Here is a 26,934-nt window from a genome sequence, read left to right on the forward strand (position 1 = left end):
GCTTTCTTAACCAGAGGACCTGAGGACTGTTATCCTGTGTGTTGAGCAGTGAGACATTGAAATCTTACTGAGTAGGTGCAGGTGCTAGATTTCCAAGGTAGGGAAAGGACACCCTTTTCACAAAATACTTGAAAGAGTCTAGTTACTCTGAATCTGAAAAATGAGGCTGATATCAGCCGATGTGCCAGCGGCCTAAGAAGCCAAACTCCCCACTTTATCCAACGGTCCATTCTCTCTCCTACCCTAGGAAGAGTGTTAGACGGCATAGCTCTCCACTCAGCAGTGACCCAGAGGCAGCAACAGTGTAAACGGTCTCCTAACCATCCGGGCATCCACCCTGGCTTGGTACCCTGACGCCATGTCCTTTTCCTGCTCTCCTAGCCATCCCAGCATCCACCCTGGCCCGGTACCCTGTCGCTAGGTCCTTTAGCTGCTGTACCCGCCGAGCTCAGTGGGGCGGCCCCAGGCTACCGGCGCCTAGCAACCAACGGCGCACCGGGCAGGCGGGGCCACGGCTGCAAGCGCTCGCTGGCTCCGGCAGGACCGGGCCGTGCCGAGCGGCGGCCGCGCTCCGAGCGTCGCCGGGCTGCCGGCCGCTGAGCATGCTCGCCCGGAGAGTGGTGCCAGTGCGAGCAGGCTGCGGGCCGCCCCGCCCCGCCGCGGCGGACAGTCCCGCGACACCGCTGGCCTGGGCCGAGGGCTCGGGTCCGAGCCAGGCCGCCGCTGGCTCCCACGCTGCCCGCTGCCCCCGCTGGCCGAGCAGCACACTTTGGTGCCTTGGGTCCGGCACCTGAAGAAGCCCATCTCCTCGGTGCAGCTGCGGGGACGGTGAGTTCAGGGAGTCGAGTCGGGGCTCCAGGCTGGAGGCAGGAAGGGCTCCTTCCCTCTAAGGAGAAACTAACTGAACGTCTCCTAGAGAGCCACGTGGGCCACTCCAAAGCTGCTCTCGAGGCACTTCGGCAGGATGGCTTGGGCATGGGGACCTGACCAAGCATGCTCCACTTGTGGAGTAAGATGGCAGGAAGTGAGGAAGAAACCCTGAGTATTCTTAATACTGGACACACCCTTCCAGGCTTGCCCTCCACTTCTTCCAGAGCTTAAACCTAAGGTTGGGAGCAGAGATGTGTCCCCCTTTCTCCTGCATAGTCTCAACTAAATGGACCAGAACTCCCTACGTTGCCAGCCCTGTCTTGTATAATTTCCGATGTGCTCATATTTGTGGGTGTATTTTTTTATTTTCACTAGAATCTGAAGATACTAGGAAATAATTGTGCTGGGCAGGTAGACTGTTTTATGTACTGGTTGCCCACATTGGTTGTCCAGCCTTTTTGGAATCATAAACGTCAGAGAAACCATAGGGACAAATGCAAACAACTTGGCAAACAAATGGTCTTAGGCCATTGTGCTCGGAGAAGCAAAAGAACCCCAGGTCTTGGATTATATGCACGTGTGCATGTGTAGTCCCTGTTAATTAACTGTTAGAATAACGTTGGGTTTTCTTTTACTTTAGCCCCATGTTGGTACACCAACATGTTGTTGGTTGTTTTTGCCTTTTGGTGGGGCCTACCACCCAGCTCCCAATAAATAACACACGGAGACTTATTCTTAATTATAAATGTCTGGCCTTAGTTTGGTTTAGTTTCTAGCCAACTTTTCTTTAATTATCCCACCAAACTTTTGCCTCTGGGCTTTTCCCTTTCTCTTACTTCTGTAAATCTTACTTTTCACTCTTACTCCATGGCTGACTGGGTGGCTGGCCCCTGGCATCCTCTTTTTTCTTTATTTCCTTTTTTCTCTTTCCAGATTTCTCCTCATATTCTCTCTGCCTGCCAGCCCTGCCTTTCCTTTCTCCTGCCTCACTATTAGCCATTCAGTTCTTTATTAGACCATCCAGTGTTTTAGGCAGGCAAATTAACACAGCTTCACCGAGTTAAACAAATGCAACATAAAAAAAGGCAACACATCTTTGCATCATTAAAGCAAATGTTCCACAGCACAAACAAAAGTAACACCTTAAAATAATATTCTATAACAAGAATGTTTCATAAGACTTTTGTTGTTGCCTTTTTAAAAAGTTATCTGTGATTTTGAAATTACATTATGGCATATTAGGGCTTCTTGTTGACTCAGCAGAGATGTGAGAAGGACCCAAAGTTTTCCTTATTTGCTACCACTTCCTTTACTTTTTAATACATTTAGTGTTCTTCTGTCTTCCACCGTTTTAACTTTGGTTTTGGCCATGGATGGTAGAACCTATACAATCCCAATTGAGAATGGTTCCCATTTTTCCCTTTTTACAAACAACACAACTGTGGTGATATTGTGTTCCCCAAAATACTGTACACCCTAATAAACTTATCTGGAGTCTAAGAACAGAACAGCCATAATATTAAACATAGGGGTTAGGCAGTGGTAGCACACGCCTTTAATCCTAGCATTCGAGAGGCAGAGATCCGTCTGAGTTCAAGGCCACACTGGAAACAGCCAGGCATGGTGACTCATGCCTTTAATCCCAGGAAGTGATGGCAGAAAGGTATTTAAGGTGTGAGAACCAGGAACTAGAGCTGGTTAAGCTTTTAGGCTTTTGAGCAGCACAGTTCAGCTGAGATTCATTCTGGATGAGGACTCAGAGGCTTCCAGTCTGAAGAAACGGGATCAGTTGAGGAATTGGCCAGGTGAGATAGCTGTGGCTTGTTCTGCTTCTCTGATCTTCCAGCGATCACCTCAATACCTGGCTCCAGGTTTGTTTTTTATTAATAAGACCTCTTAAGATTTTTGCTACAGGGGGCTGGAGAGATGGCTCAGAGGTTAAGAGCACTGAGTGTTCTTCCGGAGGTCCTGAGTTCAATTCCCAGCAACCACATGGCTCACAATCACCTGTAATGAGATCTGGTGCCGTCTTCTGACCTGTAGTCATACATACTGTATACAAAATAAATAAATACATCTTTAAAAAAGAAGATTCATGCTACACACAACAGTGAACATTTTTCTACGGGTCGGGTGGGGACTGGGAAATGGCTCAGCAAGTGAAGACATTTCCAGCACAACCTTGATGTCCTGATGTCCAAACTCACAGAGGAAAGAGAGGACCAACTCCACAGGGCAGTCCTCTGGCCTCCACATGCATGCTGTGGCATATGTGACCTCCCCACTCTCTGCCACATACATGGTGGGGGGAGGGAGTAAAGAAACAGAACTACTGAGTCAGATGTATGTACATTAAAATTTTTGACAGAATTTTGCTTTTAAAAAGGTTGTATTGATTTGCATTTTCTTTCTTTGTGTGTGTGTGTGTGTGTGTGTGACAGTATCATGTCATCCAGGCTAGCCTTGAACTCACTATGTCGCTTGAACTGATCCTCTTCCTATTACCTCCCAATTATAACTGTACCATCATGCAGGTTTACCTTTGTATCAGCAGGCTGTGGTGAGGGAAAAATACTTATTATTATTTAAAAATAACTAAAATCATAGTTTCTGTTCGCAGAGTGCTTATTACATGTTACTGCCTGATGCTCAAAGGTGTTTTAGAAATTCAGTCTTTGTCCCCTTATGAGAGGCAGAGGCATGACCCTATGAGTTTGTAACTATCAGAAGGCAAAGTGGAGACTAAAAGCCGGGTTCACTTTACTCTAATGCTGGGTTTTATAGGCTTCAAAGCCTTGTTCCAGTGACTCACGCAGCAAGCCCAACTTTTGGTTAGCTTCAGTCAATTTCTCCTGAGCCTGAGGCAGAAGGCAGAGAGCTGAAGACAGGCATAGGTCCATCCCTAAGAACCCGTCCATCTCCAGCAACTTCTTCCTCAGGCCTAAACCTCAGACCTATTTGGTCCCATCAAGTGGAGCCTTAAAACCTAGGCCTGGTATGGGGGGCATACCAGGGCAATTGGGTAGTTGGAGGCGTACGTATTATGTCTTTCTCCACACTAACTCCTGTCCACTCAGATATGGCCCCTTGTCTCCATGATGCTCTGGGTTGTCTGTCTCTCTAATCACTCCTCCTCCTTTTCTTTGTCTTCGTACCCCACATATATCTTAAAAACTATTCCGACTTTCTTCTCTCTCTCAAATCTCCTCTGCCAACTTTAGTGACGCCTTACTTCTCATCTGTAAATAGATAGTTTTTAACCTTTTGTCTCCAAACCAGTTACCCCCAGTTTCTACTGAGTGGTTCCAGGTTGTGTATGTCCGCTGGATACCCTTCTGTACTTGTTTTCTGTAAAACAGTGTTTCTCATCACCTGTCAACCTCCACTCCAGCTCAGTCTCTTTGGACTCTGTATTGGTCAGGTTCTTGTGCCCAGTTAACAGCCACAGTCACCTTTAACTCCCTCTTCCCGGTCAGAATGTCAGTATTCAGTCCATTGTCAATTACATTCTCACTAGACTGTTTTAGTAGCTTCCTAGCAGGGTAGCAATGCACACCTGTAATCCCAGGACTGGAGAGGCTGGGTAGGAGGTGTGTGAATTTTTCTGCAATCCTGGGTGACATAGTAAGACAGATCTTGTATAAAAAAAAAAAAAAAAAAACAGAAAGAAAGAAAGAAAGAAACGAAAAGGGCCGGGCAGCAATGGCACACACCTTTAATCCCAACACTGGGGAGGCAAAGCCAGGCAGATCTCTGTGAGTTCAAGGCCAGCCTGATCTACAGAGTAAGATTCAGGACAGGCACCAAAACAACACAGAGAAACCCAGTCTCTAAAAAAAGCCACCACCACCCCAAAAAAAACCCCAAAACAAACAAAGGAAAGAAAAAGAAAATCACTTGTTTTAGCAGTTTTCCAGCTATGGTGACATACAGATCCCAATATGCTGTTTACTTTTATAAATAGAAGTTGTTCTTGCTCACATTGTAACAATCCCAAGGCAGGTGTATTTATCAACAGGCAGCTTTCTTCCAGTTTTTAGAACCCAGGCTCTGCCTTAAGTGCCTTAAGTAGCACTTCACTGTTATCTAAATCCAGCTAGCACACAAGTGGTGGTTAAGTTTCACGAGTGTTTCCTCAGTGATCCAGGCGGCAATTGTATTGTATTTTTATGACTTAATCTTGGAAGTCACACTGACTTCCTCTGCTTTATTCATTCATCTATAGTTAATGGCTACAGAAGTTAATTTCAGGGAAAGGGGCACCGATCTCATCACTGAACCCTGACGTCACGTGGGAAGGAAGAGCATGTGAGACTAAATTCATACTAGCATATCCCTCTTTGACAAAGAGTTTCCTAAGTGCCATGAGAAGACAAACTGCAAACTGCCATTGACCTGTGAAAGCTGCTAGAAAACTTGCCATCTATCTGAGCCATGCTAAGAAAGTGAGCTGCTGAGGGGTGGAGCTTCTAAGCTAGACCAGCTCAGCCCTGGGGCCAGAATTCCCACTGCTACATAGTTAGAGACTGCAGCCCAAGAAGATTGCTTGATTGTGCCTGTAACTCTGAAACCCCAGGCCAGGCAGCGGTCAGTGGGAAACTTCTCTGTTTAGCAAAGTATCCATTGCTTAAGCAACAGTTGACTCCTGGAGGCAGCGCCTCTCCAAGTCACGCTTGAAAAGTTACAAGTGATGTAAAGAAATTAACCACAATCAGGAGACACGCAAATGCAGTTAATGGCATATTTGTGTACAGCAGCAGTTCTGAGCCCCTCTGGGCCCAGCAACACTCCTGAGAGTAGCAACAGAGAGGCAACGGGGAGATGTGCTGAGGAGTTGGCACACACAGGAGTCAGCATAAAGAGGGTGTCTTGCTGCCCTGTGTGCGGCCGCTGGAGAAGTGCAAGGCTTCTCAGAGCGCAAGGGGGCGCTGCAGTGGGAGCCATCTTGAGAAGGTCCCAGCAAGCAGATCCTGAAAAAAGAGAAGCATGTCTGTCCCCCAGCATGCTTCTTTCCTAGGAGCTCAAAGTCGAAGAAGAGGTGGGAAGAAGTGCGGACTGGCAGAGTGAACAACTGTCCTTCCCTGCATGACCATTCCGGTTTTTTTAACCTCGGGGTGTGTTCGCTTTTTGTATGTGCTGACTGGTTAACTGGAGTGTGTGTGTGTGTGTGTGTGTGTGTGTGTGTGTGTGTGTGTGTGTGTGTGTGTGTGTGTATTCCATATAAGTGCAAGTATTTTTCTTTTTATTCTCCCGTTACCCTTCTCTTCCTCTCCTGCTGAAATCGCCTCTCCTCTGTCTCTCTTTCCTCCATCCCTCAACAAGATCAAGCCTTTCACTTCCACTTTTCCCCTATTTTTATGTTTTGATTAAAATTTTTGCTTTTCTCACTCTCTTTGTTTTTTAAATAACTTACTTATTTTGTGTACATTGGTGTTTTAGTACCCTAAGACTGAAGTTACAGACAGTTGTGAGCTGCCATGTGGTTGCTGGGAATTGAACCCGGGTCCTCTGGAAGAACAGTCAGTGCTCTTAACCGCTGGGCCATCTCCCCAGCCCCTTCCCTCTAACAACCTTTTATCATAACAAAATGTAATCGTTATGCTAATCCTTTGGTTTACACTACTTCTCCACCATTTTTCAGTTGCTGTGGTTCTTAGAGTTGTGGGTGCTGTAGTTGGTGCTTGGTCATTACTGTATTTCTGTGTCTGGCTCACTGTTATGTGCTGTTACTGTTTTGGTTTTCTCCTTCCCACAGTGTTTGGAGAGTGCTGTGTGGATGTTGTGTTTGTGCTGCTGAGGGTCCACACCCAGCCCAGCCGAGAGTCAGTACGTGTTGCTCTGCACATAACCTTCCTTGGCTCAAACTTAAGCAAATACATAAACTCAAAGAATAGAAATGATAAAAATCCCAAGCCAGGGACCAGGCTCTAAGTAATCGTGGTGTGTGTGAGTGTGTGTGAGTATGTGTGAGGTGTGTGTGTGTGTGTGTGTGTGTGTGTGTGTGTGTATTATGGAGTTCCCAACCCCTGGGAAAAAAGCCGTAGATTTAATCTAATCATGATTAAAGGATTTACTGATTTCTCCTAGCAGGAGAACCGTCTCTGAGATAAATTTAAGATTGCTGGGAGAATGGGGGTGGGGGAAGGATTGTTTTTTTAATTTCAAGATTTATTTATTATGTATACACTGTTCTGCCTGCTTATATGCCTGCAGGCCAGAAGAGGACACCAGATCTCATTACAGATGGTTGTGAGCCACCCTGTGGTTGCTGGGAATTGAACTCAGGACCTCTGGGAGAGCAGCCGGTGCTCTTAACTGCTGAGCCATCTCTCTACCCTGGGGGAAGGATTTTTTTTTCAAGACAGGGTTTCTCTGTGTAGTTTTGGTGCCTGTCCTGGAACTCACTCTGTAGACCAGGCTGGCCTTGAACTCATAGAGATCCTTCTGCCTCTGCCTCCCAGGTGCTGGGATTAAAGGCGTGTGCCACCACCGCCCGTCGAGGGAAGGATTTTTAAAGGCAAAACCCACAAGAAGACCTTGAGTATCTGCACAAGCAAGCTAAGAGTTGTTTTGGGAAAAAAGAAAAAGAAAAAAGAAAAAAGAGTTGTTTTGCTCTGCCAAGATTGGGCAACCTGAATGTCTGCACAAGCAGGTTACAGAAGCCAGGAAGCAGTCAGTCACAACATAACCAGGAGATGGTCTTCACCGTACATTTCTGAGTGGGTGGTCACTAAGTCAGAGTCCCTGGGAATCTATCTTCCGGGACTGGAGCCAGAGACAGCCAGTGGGTACCGAGATGGATGCCTAGCGTAAGATGGAGGGTTGTTGCTTTAGCGATCACAGTTGTGCTGAAGACCTGCTCCTCAGTGTTGGCAATGGCAGAGAAAACTGAAAAGTCTATGGACCCTGCTTCTATAAGGACCACAGCACAGACTGAACCCACATCCTCAGAACACACATTCTTACCAAGATAGAGCTGTAATTGAAGGAGGAGGGCCCCGTGTATTCCAGTGTTTACATCTTCTGGATCCACTCCTCTGGAACCTCAGAGAAAGCAGGACCCTCAGCTTTCTAAATAGTATGTACTGTTTGAAAATACACTAGTCCTTAACCAATACATGAACAGGAAATTATACTATTAAATCCATTAGGAAATATATTCACCACTTCAACATTCTCACATCGTAGGATATCTCACCAAAGGAAATCTCTTCCTAAAAAGGTTACCCCATAAAAATGGAAATATATCCATCCAACATGGAAATACAAGAAACATGAAAAAAAACAGGCAAGATGACTCCTCTGAAAATTCATAATTCTCTAGAAATTGGCTCCAAAGTTATTGAAATGGATGAAATGCTGGATTAAAAACCTCCGAATGACTGTTTAAAAGACCAGTGGAGGCTGGAGATAAGGCTCAGCAGTAATGGTGCTCGCTGCCAAGTCTGACAACATGAGTTTGATTCCTGGAGAGAACTGATCCCTGCAAATCATCCTCTGATCTCCACACATGTTCCATATGCACACACACACACACACACACACACACACACACACACACACACGAATGAAAAATGTAAAAAATTAAAACATCAATGAATTCCAAGTGGAGGGGGACCTGAACTAATTAAGGAAAATAATATAGGATATAAACAAGAAGTTCAATACAAATAGATTTTTGAAAAGAAAACAAACAGGTTTTTAGAAATGAAAAACTGAGTAAGGGCTGGAGAGATAGCTCAGAGGTTAAGAGCACTGGCTGCTCTTGCAGAGGTCCTGAGTTCAATTCCCAGCAACCACGTGGTGGCTCACAACCATCTATAATGAGATCTGGTGCCCTCTTCTGGCATGTAGGCATACATGCTGGCAGAATGCTATATACATAATACATAAATACACCTTAAAAAAAAAAAAGAAAGAAAAGCTGAGTAAGTCAAAATTAAAACAACTCAGTGGAAAGCTTCACCAATAGAGGAAATCAAGAAGGGAGAATTTGGGGGCTTGAGGATAAAGTTCATGAGTTAAATGATTCAAACAAGAATAAAGAAAAAGAATCTGTAGTAATTGAGAACCTGGAGTAGGAAAATCATGGGCTCGAGGCCTATCTGCCTACAGAGTGAGTTCAAGACCAGCCTGAGCAACTTAACCCTGCCCCCAAATAAAAAGCAAAGGCTGGAGAGATGGCTCAGCACTAAGTGTTCACTGCTCTTCCAGAGGACTCAAGTTACCTTCCCAGAACCTTTGTTGGGTGGCTCATAACTTCCTGTAGTTCCATTTCAGAAGAGAACTATAAGTGTGAATGCACAGGAAAGAATAAATCCCAGTAGAAAAACAGATAAGCAATAAAAAATGAAGGGCATCAAACATTAGAAAGATAAAAATTATAGGAACTAGGACACACTTCTATATTATAACCTTAAGTGTAAATGGTTTTATATCTCTAATTAAAAGATACAGACTTCTGGATGGAGAGATTGCTCAGCATTTAAGAACACCGGCTGTTCTTCCAAAGGACCCTAGTTAATTCCCAGCACCCATATGGTATCTCACAACTGTGGGAGTCTGTGAGAGTCCAGCTCCAACCTGCTCCCACCTTTTGAAGGGTTCTTGGGTGGAGGAGAGAGGAATTAGAAAATTAGTTAGAAAGATAGACCTAGACAGCAAGGAGAAAGACAGAGACCCAAGATAGCTTCAGGAGGGCCCTGGATCAATACCCAGTCACCCAGAGCTTTATGCAAAAGGGCTTTTTATAATATGCCAAGGGGAGAGGCAAAAGACCTCCCCCTTGCAAGATCAAAGCACACGGTATAGCCAAGTATAGACTCTTTCAAACACCTGGTAAACACGCCTGTGGCCAAGTCTCCTTACTTAACCCTGCTAGGTAAAGCAAGCTCAGATTCTCTGACCCTGAGTAAGGTCTCACTAGGAAGCCTCTGTGGGTCTCTACACTACCATCTGTAGTGGGATCTGATGTCCTCTTCTGGCATAAAGTCATACATGCAGATAAAGCACTCATATTGTTGGAGGGTTTTGCTCTTTTTTGGGGGGGGCTGCCACCCAGCTTTCAAATAAATCACACACGGAGGCTTATTCTTAATTATGAATGCCCAGCCTTAGCTTGGCTTAGTTTCTAGCCAGCTTTTCTTAGCTTTAAATTAGCCCATCTATCTTTAGCCTCTGGGCTTTTCCTACTCTTTTACTTCTGTAAATCTTACTCTTACTCTGTGTGTTGCTGGTTGTATAGCTGGGTAGCTGACCCCTGGTGTCCTCCTTCTCTGGCTGCTAGATCTCTCCTCCCAGATTTCTCCCTCTATATATTCTCTCTGCCTGCCAGCCCCACCTATACTTTCTCCTGCCTTGCTGTTGGCTAGTTCTTTATTAGACTATCAGGTGTTTTACACAGGCACAATAACACAGCTTCACAGAGTTAAACAAATGAAATAGGAACAAAAGTAACACACCTTAAAATATTCTACTACACACTCATATATAATAAATAAATAAATCTTTAAAAAAAGATATAGATTGGCTAATTAGATTGAAAAACAACTTTCAACTGTTTGTTCTTGTAAGAAACACACCACACACACACACACACACACACACACACACACAGGCTGAAGGAATGGAAAATAATACTCCAAGCAATTGGAATCTGGAAGGAAGCAAAATGAACTGTGTTCATATTTAATAAAGCAGATTTCAAGGCAAAATTAGAAGAAACAAGACCACTTCATCGTACTACAGGGAAATCATCAGGAGGATATAATGAGTGAAAATATGTATGCACCAAATGTTGATGTAACCAATTTTATAAAACAAAACAAACAGAAAACTAGAACATCACAATCAAGCAAAAATTATTGGACATAAAGAGACATGGAGGCCCCAGTATAGTTATAGTGAGTGACTTTAATACCCTATTCTTACCAATATGTTGGTGGCCCAGAAACACCCCATGGGGAGGTGAATCACTGAAGGAACTGCAGAGATGAACTATATGATAGATTATAGATTATTATAAATTATAGATGATAAATGAATGGCGCTAACAGACTCTATGAAGCTTCATCCAAAAACTGCAACATACACATTTTTTCACATATTTTATGGAAATTTCCTCAAAAATATATCTCTGAAATAGTTATTTTTAGGCCACAAAGCAAGTCTTAAGAAATTTAAGGGGGCTGGAGAGATGGCTCAGAGGTTAAGAGCACTGGCTGCTCTTCCAGAGGTCCTGAGTTCAATTCCCAGCAACCACATGGTGGCTCACAACCACCTGTAATGAGATCTGGTGCCCTCTTCTGGCCTGCAGTCATACATGCTGTATACATAATAAATAAATAGTCTTAAAAAGAAAAGAAAGAAAGAAATTTAAAACATTTGAAATAATTCCTGGCACCTTATCAGATCATAAAGAAATGAAGTTAGGAATCAACAGCAATCTGTACTACAGAAACCACATAAACACACGTGTAGATAGCAATACCTTTCTGGAGAGTGAGCAGGTCATTGAAGACATAAGGAGAAAAATGTAAAAGCTACTAGATTAAAATTTAAAATGTAGACACATTCTACCAGAGCGTGTGAGATGCAGCAAAGGCAGTTCTGAGAAATGTACAGCTTGAGAGCCTACATTAAAAAGACAGAGTTCTCAGATAGCTTGATGATGCATCTCAGGGTCTTAGAAAAACAAGAACAACCCCAAACCAGTAGAATGAAAGGAGGAATACAGATCCAGAGTTGAACTCAGTGCAGTGGAGGCCAGGAGTACAATACAAAGAACCAGTAAGACAGGGAGCTGGTTCTGCGAGTGGGCTAACAAGACTGACAAACCCTTAGACAAGCTAGCCAAAAGAAAGAGAGAAGATATAAACTGATAGAGGTGAAAAGCAAGATATTATAGTACAGCAGAAATCCAACAGGTTTGCCAGGAATTTTTCAATAAACTTAAAATAGAACTACTACAGTATCTACCTTCCATGATCGGCACAGCTCTGGGATGATTGACCTTACTGGGGTAACAGTGAATGAAGAAACTACAGACAGGACTGGGATGGGGTGGGCTATGTGAGACAAATCAGCAGCTACTGGTATTTACAGCTGAATGGGTAGATTAGCTGATCTCAGTAGGAGGTCTCTGCAGGGAAGTGGTCTCAGGCTTCAGTCATCCAGGATGAAGAAGCATTCTGCGGCACACATGGTCAGCATCCAGACAGGGATCTGGGGAAGGCCTTGCCATTCCCATAGGTCGGAGGTATTAGGGTCCTTGACATGGCTGTGCTCATGTCATGAATGCTCACTCATACAGGGATGCATTTGCTCCCCCTATTCACCCATACCTGGCGTATAACTGAAGGAATCAAAGCCATCATACACTAAAGATACCTGCAATGCTCTGCTGATTATGGCACTATGCATTCAGCCAGGTTACTGAATCAGCCTGGGAGCCTAGCAGTGGCTGAATGAATAAAGGAAATGTGGCCCATTGGAATGTTAGCCAGATGTACAGAAGATGAAATGATGTCATTTGCAGGAAATGGATGAATAAAGACCATCATATTAAGCCTGGGTCAGGTGATTCCAAGTTCTTGGCCTCTTATCCAAGAATGGAACATAAGAGCTCAGACATATTTTCAAAAGTGAGATGACGTTCTTCAGAGCAAAGCAGCAGTGTAAGCTGTAGGAGTAAACTCTGTCAAGACTGACATGGTACAACATGAGTGACAAAGGCCCTGACTGTTGTTCTGAGCTTCCTTTTAAGGAGTTGGTTACTGAAGGGCTTTTCTTGATGGTTATCTATTTTGATTGGTAGATTATGTAATGACTTCTCCATTGGGCATGTCCTTCCTCACAATGCGTCTGATTTTAATCATATACACACCCAATTATGCATAAGCATAAGATGGTAAATAGTGGATCCTTCCTGTAAAGTTACTAGAAGACAGTTTTTGCCTTACTATGCATGCACCCAAAACTAGTTCAGGTCTGACTGGCCTTTCTGTCTTCATACCAGATACATTGGGAATACACCTGAACAAAACTGTCCAAATTTGAAAACTTCTGAGGTGGGAGTATGTGTGGGGGTTGGGGGTGGGGTGGCTTCTGAAGTCACTAGATGCATTGTTTGGAGAGGGTGTGTGTGTGTAGTTATATGCAAGGGAAGGAAGTCAGTTACTGTCTTATTACAAGAGGATGTATGTGTATAACCCCAAAGCAAATGGGGATCCTAGGGCATCAATCTATTTCCTCTGCTTGCCTGCCTTGGTAGAGATTGTGTTTATGAGAAACATCAGAAAAAGCATTTGGTTTGGGCCAGTAAAACAGCTTAGCAGATAAAGGTGCCTAATAACCTAAATTTGATACCAGAGATCCACAAAATGGAAGGAAAGAACCAATTCCCACAGATATTTCTCTGACCTCCACATGTGTGGTGTGGAATGTGCAGGGTGTTTTTTTTTGTTTGTTTGTTTTGTTTTTTATTTTTGAGATAGGATCTCTCTAAATAGACCTAGTTGGCCTTGAACTCACAGAGACCCACCTGTCTCTGCTTCCCAAGTGCAGGGATTAAAGGTGTATGTCACCATGCCTGGCTAGTGTTTTGTTTTTTATTATACCAATACATTCTTGAAGTTGTAGATATTTGCAAATTTGGATTATTATTTTTCAGTTTGTATTTTTAAATTTATTTCTCTTTCTTTATTAAAAAAAAAAAAAAAAAAGCTTTTTGGAGACAGTCTTATACCACCCACGCTGGCTTCAAGCCAGCCAAGGATGACCCTAAGGTTCCCATTCTCCTACCTCTCCACTCCTGGGATTACAGTTTACATTGTGTGGACAGTCTCTCTCTCTCTCTCTCTCTCTCTCTCTCTCTCTCTCTCTCTCTCTTTTCCTGGCTGTCCTAGAGCTCGCTATATAGACCAATCTGGCTTTGAATTTCCCAGCTTGCCTCTGCCTCCCAAGTGCTAGGATTAAAGCTTTTCACCACAATACCAGGTTCTCAAATGTGGACTTTCAAACAAACTTTTATCATAAAAAATGTCAAACATAGATTTAGAGATTAGAGATTAGTGTAATGGGTCTTCATGTATTTAGTGTGTGGATGTTCTAGAAAAATCCAGTTTTTTTTTTTTTTGGTTTTTCGAGACAGGGTTTCTCTGTGTAGCTTTGCGCCTTTCCTGGTACTCGCTTTGGAGACCAGGCTGGCCTCGAACTCACAGAAACCCGCCTGCCTCTGCCTCCCGAGTGTTGGGATTAAAGGCGTGCGCCACCACCGCCCGGCGAAAAATCCAGTTTTAAGAACATTTTAGCAGGATAAAATGCCTCAAGGAGGCCGTTCCAGTATGAGATGTTCGGAAGTCCATCTGAGCATCCCTGTCTTCCCTCCGCCACCGGAAGAAAGCAGCCTTAAGTCTCTGCCTCACTTCCTGGGCTGTTGAAAGGGAGCAGGAGGCTGGCTGGAAGCTGAAAGTTATCCGGTTCGCTCTGTATATAAAAAGGAAATTCTTAGAATGGAGTCTGGATTGTGATTCTAAGAGTCTTTTTTTTTTTTTTTTTGAGCCAGACTCTCACTATGTTGATCCAGCTGTCCAGAAACTCCCTATGTGGACCATGTGGACCAGGCTGGCCTCAAACTCACAGAGATTGGCTTATCTCTCCTTCCCGGGTGCTGGAATTAAAGGTGTGTGCCAACATGCCTGGAGAACTGAACGTCTTTGAGGAGTTTGGAAACTGTCAGTGACTTCATGCTTCATTTAAGGTCATTTTCATGGTTGTCACTCAGAGAGTGGTCTCCTTTGGCCTTCGCCTCTTTGGCCACATCCTATGACATCAAAAGCACTTATGAGGTTCCAAGGATATCAAAATACTGGGAGTGGTAGTATCTTCCTCTTATCCCAGCTCTGGGGAGGCAGAGGCAGGAAGATCGGAAGTTCAAGGCCATCCTTGCAGAGTTCTCTTTAGCCTAAGTTGAGACCCTGTCTCAAAATGCCAACCAAATGAAAACATTCATTTAAATGCTTAAAACATAGCAAACTTTATTCTTAAAACTCTCTAGCTTTCAAATCCCAAGACTATGCTGGGCATGTTGGCACACAGCTTTAATCCTAGCATTTCAAGGCAGAGGCAGCCATATCTCTGTGAGTTCAAGGCCAGCCTGGTCTACATAGTGAGTTCCAACCTAGTCAAGTGCTGTATAGTGAGACTTTCAATAAGCAAAATAAACCCCCCAAAATGCATATTTCCACATTATAGTAAATGTGTGTTAATATTTAGTCTTCACGGTAATATGAGAAAAGATATTTACAAGAAATGCCTGTGTTCTTGCTTCCCCTGCCCAGTAGCAGCGTGTCCTTCTCATCCGGGCTACTGAAGGAAGAGAAAATGGCAATACTATCTCCTGAGATCAAATTTGAGGCTTCCAAAGTCAGTAGACATTCCTTGGACAACTGTTTTCTGTTTGAGAGTAGTTGGAGAAAAGCAGTTTTGGAAACCCAGAAGATGAGGAAAGGTAACTTCATTTCAGTTGTAATTCTCTTGGAGAAACAGAAGGGATGCCTGGGATTTACATCCGATTCTCCCTTAAGCAGTCAAGAGACATTATGGAACTCCTAGACATTTATATTGGGCTAGTATATTAAGTTTATGGAAGGGGAAGGGGAAGCAAGTTAAGATTAATATTCTGTGAGCAATGGAAACACATTTTATTTATTTACTTATGTTTTAAAATTGTTTTATTTATTACTTACATTTTTCAATTGTTTTGAGGCAGCCTCTCTATGCTGTCCTGGCCTGGGACTTGCCACGTAGTCTGAGCTCACCTTGAATCTTTGAAATCCTCTTGCTTCTGCATCTCAAGTTCTGGTGCTATAAGCATGCACTACAATGTTCAGCTATAGATTTCAAACAGTTACCTTTTTTCTGCTATTTTTCTTTCTAACAGGGTTTTACATACCTCAGGCTACTCCTGAACTTGTAGTCTAGGCTGGTCTTTTAATTCCTCATCTACCTGTGGCCACCTCCCAAGTGCTAGGGTTTCAGGCTTGCGCCACTGTCACCTTTAAGCTTTTAGCCTCTTAATCTACCTTTTCTGTTTAATGCCTTTGTTTTTATTTCTTTTTTTTTTTTTTTTTTTGGTTTTTCGAGACAGGGTTTCTCTGTGTAGCTTTGCGCCTTTCCTGGAACTCACTTGGTAGTCCAGGCTGGCCTCGAACTCACAGAGATCCACCTGGCTCTGCCTCCCGAGTGCTGGGATTAAAGGCGTGCGCCACCACCGCCCGGCGTTTTTATTTCTTTTTAAGATGTGTTTATTATTTGTGTTTTATGTATATGAGTGTTTGCCTGCATGTATGTCTGTGTAGCAGGTGGTAGCTGGTACCCGCGGAGGCCAGAAAAGGATGTAGGATCCATTGGAACTGCAGCTACAGACAGTTGTGAGCTGCCATGTGGGTGCTAGGAAAGGAACCCTCTTCCCTGGAAGAGCAGCCAGTGCTCTAAACCTCTGGGCCATCTCTCCAGCCCCTGTTTTGATTTCTTTTCTTTCTTTCTTTCTTTTTTCTTTTTTTTTTTTTTTTTTGATTTTCCAGACAGGGTTTCTTTGTGCAGCTTTGCGCCTTTCCTGGATCTAGCTCTGTAGACCAGGCTGGCCTCGAACTCACAAAGATCCGCCTGCCTCTGCCTCCCAAGTGCTGGGATTAAAGGCGTGCGCCACCACCGCCCGGCCGTGTTTTGATTTCTTAACTTGGGGATGAGGAAAGAACTCATCCAGTAAAACACTTGTTCAGGTCCCCAGAACACATGAACAGGTCCGTAGGAATGGCAGCCCTCCTGTAATCCAGCACACCAGAGAAGAGAGTGGTAATTACCAGAACAAACTAGTTTAACTTGACAGCTCTGGGTTCTTCTGGGTTCTGCCTTAGTACGTGAAGTGAAAAGGATTGATGAAGGAACCCAAGTAAATCTTGGACCTCCACACAGGCAAACACCCCCACACTCCCACCCACGTGAAAAAAAAAAGAAAGAAAAAGAAAAGAAAACAACTAAAGCCAAGTATAGTTGAGCATACTTGTGATTCCAGCTCTTGGGAGGCAGGGAAATTGTTGCAAGTTCAAAACCAGCCTGAGCTACATAGACCTTGTCTCGATTAAAATCCCGACCAACCAACCAACCAACCAACCAACCAAACCAACCAACCAACCAACCAACCAACCAACCAACCAACCCTAAAACCCAAACAAAACAATTAAAAAAACCTGTGGAGTCAGTGGGAGCAATCTGGACACTTTGTGTTGGTTTTTATGGATTTGGTATGAATTTCGTGGAGAGAAAATTCAATTCAAATCGATGCTAAGGGTAGGATTTCAGATCATATAATTTCTGCTTTGTGGTTATTTACACAAAAGCAGGACATATTGAAAGTGATTTTATCTAAATATTCTGTGGACTCTAATTAAATGAAACAGACGAGTCAGTGGAGCAGCTGGACACCTTTTCTTTTGCTGCTACTGCTCATATCTTTGTTTTTTTGGGGAAGGGCAGATAGGATTCTGGGGGCAGAACCTAGAGCCTCGCACACACTTGGCAAGCCCTGTTACTGAGCTGCTTTCCAATCCCTTTGTGCTTTTTATTTTCAGACCCAGTGTCACTAAATTGCCCAGGCTGGCCTTGAACTTACAATCCTCCTGCCTCAGCTTCCCCAGCACTGGGGATTGCAGGCATGAGGCAACATGCCTGATTCTCCTTGTTCCCATTCTTATCCACCCTCTAAGTCTCCTCCTCCCCGTGGTCAGTCTGGCTGCATTTGACAGTCATTCTCCTGGGAGAGCAAATGGCAGCAGCTTCCTGCTCTTTCCTCTGTGCCCGATTTCCTTTGCAATACTATGCATTTTAGTAAGTGGTAGAAGAAGTGTGCATTTAACCAAGAGAATTGTGATTTTTTTTTATCACAACGCCCCATAGCATTTGGTCTAGAAGAGCCCAAAGAATGTCTCAAAATGCCGTATTTGCCAGAATTGCCAAGTTGCCCAAAGAACTTAAATTCAACTACACTCGAGATTCATAAGCACCTGCTGCATGCTGAGACGGAGATCCCTCCAATCAGGTAGGTGACCTGAATCATCTGACTCCCTTGGTTGAGTATTTATTTGTAAGTAAAGATAACTCTGACATACTAATCAAAGAAGAGTTCTTCCCCCCCCCCCCCCCCCCCCCCCCCCGAGACAGAGTTTCTCTGTATCTTTGGCTGTCCTGGAACTAGTTCTGTAGACCAGGCTGGTCTCAAACTTACAGAGATCTGCCTGGCTCTGTGTCCCTGAGTGGTGGATTAAAGGCATGCGCCTTTCACTGTTTCACTCTTGGAGGATAAGGCAGGGACAAAGCCAGCCTCGAGAGGTGGGTCAGAGGTTAGGTGTGTGCACTGCTCTTCTGGGGACTAGAGTTTGACTTTTAGTACCTTCTTTAGGCGCTTTACATGGACAGCCTCATGTAATTCCATCTCCAGGGGATCAGACACACACGCAGTTAAGGTTGCTGAGAACCGAGATTAGCCACCACAGACTAGCTCTTGTTCATTTGCTCGTCTTATAGAAAAGAAACATTATCTGAGTTGTAACTTTTTTGAAGGAGGTATACAATATACAGATATATATCTGGGTGGGTTTTTTGGTTTGTTATAGGCACAAATCACCATACCTGGCACACAGTTTTGTATGACCTTGCTACTACAAAAAACTATAATCATTTACCCACAGACAGCATACAAGACTGGGATTTTAGATTTCTTTTTTTCAATTGTTTTTAAATGGGGTCTCACTGTGTAGCCCTGACTGGCTTGGAACTCACTCTGTAGACCAGGCTGGCCTTGAACTCACAGAGATCTGCCAGCCTTTACCTTCCAAGTTCTGGGATTAAAGGTGTGTGTCACCATGCCTGGTACTGTTTGGTTTTGAGCTGCTGGAGATTGAGGCCAGGGCTTTGTGAATGCTAGGCTAGCAATCTACCACTGAGCCACATTCCCGGCCTTAGCTTTGTTATTTTGTTTGAGACGTGGCCTCATGTAGCCCAGGCTGGCCTTCAACTCACAGTGGAGCAGAATATTCTGTGAACCCCTGATACTCTGTCAAGTTCTGGGACTAAAGGCATGTGGATCACACCTAACTCTATTTCTTTAAAAAATATTTTTATTTTATATGTGTGCATGTTTCCCCTGCATGTACGTCTGTGTACTACATGCATGACTGAAGAAGCCAGGAGATAAAGTCAGATTCCCTGGAATTAGAGTTACAGACAGTTGTAAGCTGCCATATTGGTGCTGGGAACCAAATCTAGGTCCTCTTACAAGAACAGCGAGTGCTCTTCACTGCTGGGCCAATCTCTCCAGCTCTCAGCTTTCTTTCTTAAGTTTACCAGATCAGATTGCTGTTAAGTACTCTCAAACTTAACTGTGGCAACATAAGTAGGTAACTAGAAGATACTATTGAGAAGTCAGCCAGTCTCCCTGGCTTATGCCTGTAATATTAGAACTCAGGCGAGTCAGGGGAGTCCCAAATTTTGCTCAGTCACTTAGTGAGTTCTCTCACAGATGAGACATGTGGGGAAACCTTATATCCAAATAAATAAATAAATTGAAAAAATACTGGAAGATATCTATCTAGATGATGGGGAAATTTTTCAAGTTTACAGAAAATTTGGAGAAAAAAAGAAACACAAAAAAGAAACACAATTTAGGGTGTTTTTTCTGTTTTTCTTTCTTTCTTTTCTTTTCTTTCTTTCTTTTTTTTTTTTTCTGAAACAGGGTTTCTCTGTGTAGCTTTGCGCTTTTTCCTGGAAACTCACTTGGTAGCCCAGGCTGGCCTCGAACTCACAGAGATTTGCCTGGCTCTGCCTCCCAAGTGCTGGGATTAAAGGCGTGTGCCACCACTGCCCCAGCCTAGGGTATTTTTCTATACTTCATTTTCATGGATTTTATTTTAGTTGTGATTTTAGTGTCTCTGTACTTTTCATTCTGCCCCTTTCCCCAAAGACTGTTTGTAGGAACACACACTCACGCGCACATGAGTTCAGGTGCCCAAAGAGGCCAGAAGTGTTGGCAACCCACAGATTGATGTAAGTTTGGGGAGGAACACTCTTTGCTCTTAGCTATCCAGCCCCTTATTATGCTTTTTAAGAGTTATTATTGGCCAGGACATCATGGTACAAGACTTTAATCACATCACCAAAGTAGGCAAGTGTCTGTGAGTTCAAGTCCAGCCTGGTCTACAAAGTGAATTCCAGGCCAACAAGGGTTTCATACTGAGACCCTGTCTCAACAAAACAAAACACAAGAAATCACAACAAAAAAATATCCAAACCCAGCGATTCCCCCCACCCCCCCAACTGCTGAGCTTGATACTTACCATGTCATATAATCTTCACTTTACATAGACTTGCTAGCCACACTATTGTCCATACATTGCTCTGTGGTTTACCCAACCATTTCCTACTTTAGACTTGTAAGTTCCTGTGACATCTTTGATTTGGTAAATAATGTCACAAGGAAACATATAGCGTTTGTCAGCACTTTCAATATTTTTCTGAAACAGATTTTCTAGAATCAAAATGTAAAAGGCGGGGCTGGGGATCTAGTACAGTTGGTAGAGTATTTGCCTACCAAGCCTGAAGTCCTGAGTTGATACCCAGCACTGCATAAACTTTGGTAGAGCATCCTGCCATCCCAGTACTCAGGAGGTAGAGGCAGGGGCATTCAGAAGTTCAAAGTCATCCTCAGTTATACAGTTACATGAACTACATGAGACAATAATCTCAAAAAGAGAAGGCAGAAATAGAGATAGTGAAAGAGAATCTTTACCTTCTTTCCTACTTCAGCTGATGTTGGTTATCGTTTGTGATCAGGCTGTTCAGGAAATCACTTCTGACATTTTCCATTGACAGCTGTGAATCTGATTCTTGGTGAAGAATAATCTGAGTACATTTCGTCACAGTCTGGCTAGTGTTCTTCATAATATAAAGAGGAGTGGTGGGGACTAAGTGACATGGTGTCTGTGAACTCTAGGCAAATGGTAAATGTTCGCTGTTTTCCTTGCCTTTCATTGAAATGCCTTGAGTTCAGCCACTCCAGTGAGGATGCACCAAGTTGCCTTGTATGTGTTATTCCTCTCTGCATGTTGTCATATCGTTCTGTGAAAGAACAATCTTGGCAAATACTTGGGAAATACTCCATTTATTTTGTTTTGTGCAGTTTCTTACCTTCTTTTTGGCCCCCCAATGTGTGAATATTTGACTCCAAAACTCTGGTAAATGTCTAATCTTTTCTCAAATGTTCTTAATGAGGAACAGAAATTTTCAGTGATTCTCACAAACACACCAAGGAATGTAACTGACAATAGCATCATAGGAGGTGAAAGATTAAAGTTTACCATAGTTATATGAAATGTGGAATCTTTACAATTCTTTACCCATTTCCCCTAGTAATTTGTTATGCCAGTCTATTCCTTTAGGTGCAGAATTATAGCAAAAGTTCAGATCATGGTAACTGATGAGAAAAAGTGCAAAAATATGGGATCCGGGCATCTGCATCTAACACATCCAGACACATTAGTGTAGCTGCTGTCCTGACTACTTACAGTTATCACAGACGCCTGTGAAGAATTACACTCAGTGCCTAGCTACTGGCGAAATGTATCAGGAAATCTACCGTTGGGTTGGTTCATTCCCACTGTTGGGGTTAACGATGGTGGAGTTGTTTCTCTCCCTGTGCCACTGATTTTTGTCCCCATGTGATATCATTTGACAAGGTGAGTTTTAGTGGGACACATCGTGGGCTTACCAGATGCAGGAGTATGGGACTTGTCCCCGCACAGAAACAAACTGAGCCACACAAAACGTAAGAAGCCAGTCAGTGTGACTGAGGCTATGCTATTTGCCTCTTGTGTCTTTCAAAGTCAACAGCCTGTGGGTCACTATATGCCATTTTTATGACCATCCGTAATCTTTAGGATTAAGAAGACCAAGGAGCCCGTGCACCGTGCCAGCCCTTCAGGAGAAGTCAAAAGGTACTCCATTGTTCCATTGCCTGCTCCCCCACACCTCTGCTTTTTTGAACAGGGTTTTCCTGCATAGCCCAAGGCTGGCCTCAAGCTCACAGTTATCCTCCTGCCCCAGTCCCCCGAGTACTGCCATTACAAAGCACCCGGTTGCATGCCTCGCTTGCTAATGCTTCTGTTAAGCTTTGCTTAGTCTGTAAATTTAGGGGGGTTTGAGGTTCATTACACACGCTCTGTCGTCTCAGGACCCAGACCAGCCTCGAAACATAGCTCACCTGGGCCACTTAGTAGCCTTCAAGCTGGCTACCTTATTTTAAATTTTTGAGTTTTAAAGTCATTCAACACTGCAACAAGAAGCATGCAGCCTTGACGCTTAATCACGCTACCCCCCCCCTATTTCAGAAACACCTGCTCCTTACCACAGACTAAAATGTGAATGTAGTACTGAACCCTTTACCACCTTCCCAGAAAGTTCCATGCTATCCTTATCTTTTTAAAAAAAACAACTATTGTTTTATGTATATGGTGCTTTGATTGCCTGTGTAGTAGTACTGTGAACCATGTGTGTAGTGCACTAAGCGTCCAGAAGAGGGCATTCGAGGATCCCCCTGGAACTGGAGTTATTGACAGTTGTGAGCTCCCATGTCCTGGGAATCAACCTGGGTCCTCTGGAAGAGCAGCCAGTGCTCTAAACTGCTGAGCCATCTCTCCAGGCCCCACTATCCTTATCTTCTATTCTTTTTTAAATTAATTTCTTCTGTGTACTGAACACATTTCACTACAGCAACTATCTGTATTGCAATTGTTTAGAGCCCCAAACTGACTCTTTATTTATTTTTTTTATTATGTATACAGTGTTTACAGTGTTCTGCCCGCATATATGCCTGCAGGCCAGAAGAGGGCACTAGATCTCATTACAGATGGTTGTGAGCCACCATTGTGGTTACTGGGAATTGAACTCAGGACCTCTGGAAGACCAGTCAGTACTCTTAACCTCTGAGCCATCTCTCTAGCGCCCCCCCCCCCCACCACACCGCCGCCAAAAAAAACCCCTGACTCTTAAATCAGTTTCTTTCCATAGCACTGCTGAGTATTTCTACCATATCTGGAGGGGAGTCTGTCCTTTGCTACTTTAGAATCAGACATTCCCAGTTTCTCACTTCTGATATACTTGATTAGAAATTTGTTTTTTGAGAGTAGACATCAAAACCTCTGCTGAGTCAGGTAACTTAATTACATCTACAAGATTGTAGGGAACTTTCTCGGAATTCAGGCGTCTGCATTTACTGGCCTCCTCCCTGTACTTGTTAGATTTTGGAGGTATAGTGTCTGAGGCAATGCGTATGGCACGTGACAGAATAGACACATCTGGCTGGTGTTTGAGCCCTGTAATAGGCTCTTAACATTTTCTTGAAGTAATTGGTAACCAAAATTAGTGATAAAGTTTCTTGAGCCATATACTCAAAAGTTTTCCATTCTTTAGTTGTGTCAGAAGTAGGCATTAGCCTTTCTGGAAAGTTCCAGGTGTTCCAGGTGTGCCTGCAAAGACTCGGTAGGGTTTCATGGGCATCAGTGGAAGGAACCTCACTCCCTCATCATATACAGTGCATGCTGAATTGAGTTGTGAGAGCTGACTTTCTCTCTCACAGGTTCTGTCTTCAGTGACCCTTTCACAGGAGCGCCCTCTCAGTTTCTACAGAGACTTTCCAGAATGGCCATATTGGAATATGACACTATTCGCCAGGAAACACACAAGAAGGCCAAGCGAGGCAAGAAGCGAGATCTCCGAGACTGCTGATGGGTCCCACGACACGCCATGCTTTCTCCCCGGGCCGTGGCTCACATTTGCCGTGTTTCTTTTTCTTTCTTTCATTCTCTTTTGATATGTGATATAATAATACAAATGGAAATGTAAATAGCAAATAAATATTTTATGTTATATATGGAATAATTTGTATTTTGTTGAACATGGCGTTTCATCTTTTATTTTACTTTTTTCTTGAAAATGGATATTTTATTATTAAAATGGAATGATTTTACTTTTTAAATAAAGATGGTACTAGGTATTGAACCCAAATCTCTGTGTGTGCTAGTTCAGTTTTCTGCCCACTGATCTAAATTCCATAAAAAACATTTGAATTATGCAAATATATGCATGATAGAAGTTATATTGTACAAGTTTTAAGCACATTTATATGTCTTTTGATCTAATTTGATAAATGCTTTTGAGACTTATCTTTCCAATGGACCTCACTAGTTGTCACAGAAGATTCAAGAAGAATCCAGGGATGGTGTCATGCATCTGAAACTCCATCATTCAGGAGGCTCAGGCCAAAGGATTTTTGAGTCTGGATTACAGAGTGAGGCTCTGTCTCAAAACAACCAAACAACCAAAGAAAACAGATTAAAGGGAAGTAAGTGTTGTTGGCGTTAGAAGGCACCAGTAGCTGGCAAGAATGCTCGCCGCTCTTCCAGAGGCCCAAGCCCGGCCTCACACCAGGCTGCTCCCAATCATCTGTAGCTCCATGTCCAGGGGATCTGACTCCCTCCAAAGGCAGGCACCTCCACAGCTGTGGCATACATCCACATAAAATAAAAACTTGTTTTTATTTAAAGAAAGGGTCAATGAAAGGGTTTTTTCCTGTGTGGAAACTATTCAACCAGATAAAGAGGAAAGTCTTGTCTTTGTTTGCTGATGAAGTCTGGGTGGGTAATCCTGCCTTTGTTTGGGAGACAACAATGGACCTCCCAGTGCTGAGCTTTAGAACGGAGCAGGTGAACACACGCAGGTAGTACCCACTACCCTCGGTCACCTGTCACCTCAGGACCTTTCCTACCAGGCGGAACAGAGTCTCTCCACAATGTAGATAGACAGATCTGGGAGGGGAAAGGAGGAGGAGGAAAAGCTTACTCCATCTTCATGGAGAAGAAAGTCTAACTCAAGAGAGAAACCCTTCTCCAGAAGCCTGAGGAATGGAGACACGTGCTCCCATGAAGCCAGCTTCAGTTTGAGCTTCTAATTATTTTTGGCCCACACATGAACTGACTTCAAGTTAGTTGCTAGTGTTTGCACACTGGAAGGTTTTACACGAAAATCTAGGACGCTGACAGCTGGCCCTGGAGAGTGCAGAACACTGAGTCTCCTAGGAGTTTAGAGACCAGGCAGTAGTCCTCAGTCAGAGAGGGCCTGTGGAAGACATAGTGTTGGAAATGAGCCTTCAATATGGGACCCATGGAAGACAGCCTGTTCTAGAAAGCCGAGAAAACATGAGCCAAGGCATACTGTCCACTTGGGGATGGCACACGTACTGCATACAGAGCAGGCATCATGAATTCACGTGCCTGCAGGCTCCAGGCCAGTTCCAAGTTGTGTGACCCCATCAAGCAGAGGCTGTAGTAAACCTACTTGAAAGGCCTGGATGCCTAGCTTCAGTCCTTTGTGCTATATGAGTCCAAAGTTGCCAGAAACCCCAGAGAAACGAGAAAGGAGAGTCTGAATTTTCAGGTACTCTTCTTGTCCTTAGGGTCCTGTTGCTGTGAAGAGACACCACGACCGCAGCAACTCTTAGGAAAGAAAGCATTTAACCAGGGCTGGCTTACAGTCAGAGCTTGGTCCATTACTGTCATGGTGGGAATAATGGTGGCACACAGGTGGGCATGGTGCTGGAGAGGTAGTTGACAGTTCTACATCCAAATCCACCAGCAGCAGGAAGAGGGAGCCACTATGCCTGGCTTGGGCTTCTGAAGCCCAAAGAGACACAAGCCATGCCCACCCCAAGTGACACACTGACTCCAACAAGGCCACACCTCCTAACCTTTCTCAGGGAACTCTGCTTCCCTGAAGATGGAACATTCAAATATTTGAGCCTATGGGAGCCAGTCCTATTCAAAACACCACACTTCCAACAAGTATCTAGAGAGTCTCGAGTTAGGAAGTGGGAGAACTGGGATTCTACCCACCTAGGGTCTAGTTCATATACATAAACTCTTAGGAATAATAATTTAAAAAAATCTTCAACTTATCATACCAAAAGACACATCACAATGGTTTGAGTATCCTCTTCCTGCCAGAGGCCAACAGGACCATCCTTTTATCACAGCAGATGTAGTGAACTATAGTAATAAATATAGCCAAATACTACAACTATGTGGTCGATCAATCAACCAACCTCAAATTTAGCTGATAGTATATATTATATTAAATATTATAAATATATAACATATATAGTCATGGTTTAATTGATTAAAATTTAGGGTATGACAAAAATAGCTGTCTCAAATCATGACAATATGATATCACGGATTCATGCCTGTGGAATGGGAAGCTGGGATGGCTTACATAGATACTATGTCCGCACCACCCTATCTCCCTAGGAAAGAATTCAACTTAAGCCAGTTCCAGAGTGGAATATTTTGGTAATTTTTAAAAAAGATTTGTTTTTATTTATTATAGGGACTGTAGGGGAGTTATGCCACATGTGAGCAGGAGTCTTTGGAGGACAGAAGAGGGCATTGGATCCTCTGGAGCTGGAGTTACATATAGTTGTTAGCCATCCGACATGGGTGCTTGGTACCAAACGCAGGTCCACTTGAAGAATAGCAAGCATGCTTATCCACTGAGCTCTCTCCAGCCTCTATTATTTCTTTTTAACAAATGAGATGGACTAATAGTAGTTGGTCACTTGTTTAGCCTTAGAATCCAATTTAGCTTATGATTTTTATTAAATATTTTCTTGCTGTTTGTTTTGAGACAAGGTCTCATGTAGCTCAGGCTGGCCTCAAACTTGAAATGAGGTTGGAGGATGACCTTGAATTCCTGATTTTTTCATCCTTTACCTCCCCAAGTGCAGGGGATAATGGCATGTACCATTAGCATATGAGGAAACAGGTTCATTAGGCTGAAAAAAAATTACAGACTCTACTACTTTAGATCACATTTACTTTTTTCTTGTTTGTTTTTCATTTTGTTTTGTTTTTCGAGACAGGGTTTCTCTGTGTAGCGTTGGAGCCTGTCCTGGAACTCACT

At 43.5% G+C, this 26,934-nt stretch overlaps 1 protein-coding gene across 1 annotated transcript; it reads left to right on the forward strand.

Annotated features, from left to right (window-relative positions):
• Positions 1–554: 554 nt before the first annotated feature.
• CUNH8orf89 (chromosome unknown C8orf89 homolog) lies at positions 555–23,979 on the forward strand. The gene is given in 6 exon segments (XM_052717896.1): positions 555–828; positions 15,213–15,379; positions 17,827–17,968; positions 21,861–21,879; positions 21,881–21,917; positions 23,558–23,979. Coding segments are annotated over 5 exon segments (474 nt in total). The 5' UTR covers positions 555–828; positions 15,213–15,252; the 3' UTR covers positions 23,707–23,979.
• The last annotated feature ends 2,955 nt before the right edge of the window (positions 23,980–26,934 follow it).

The sequence above is a fragment of the Peromyscus californicus genome, unplaced genomic scaffold (genome assembly GCF_007827085.1).
Source record: "Peromyscus californicus insignis strain IS unplaced genomic scaffold, ASM782708v3 Scaffold_5__1_contigs__length_169319896, whole genome shotgun sequence".
NCBI classification, from domain to species: Eukaryota; Metazoa; Chordata; class Mammalia; order Rodentia; family Cricetidae; genus Peromyscus; species Peromyscus californicus.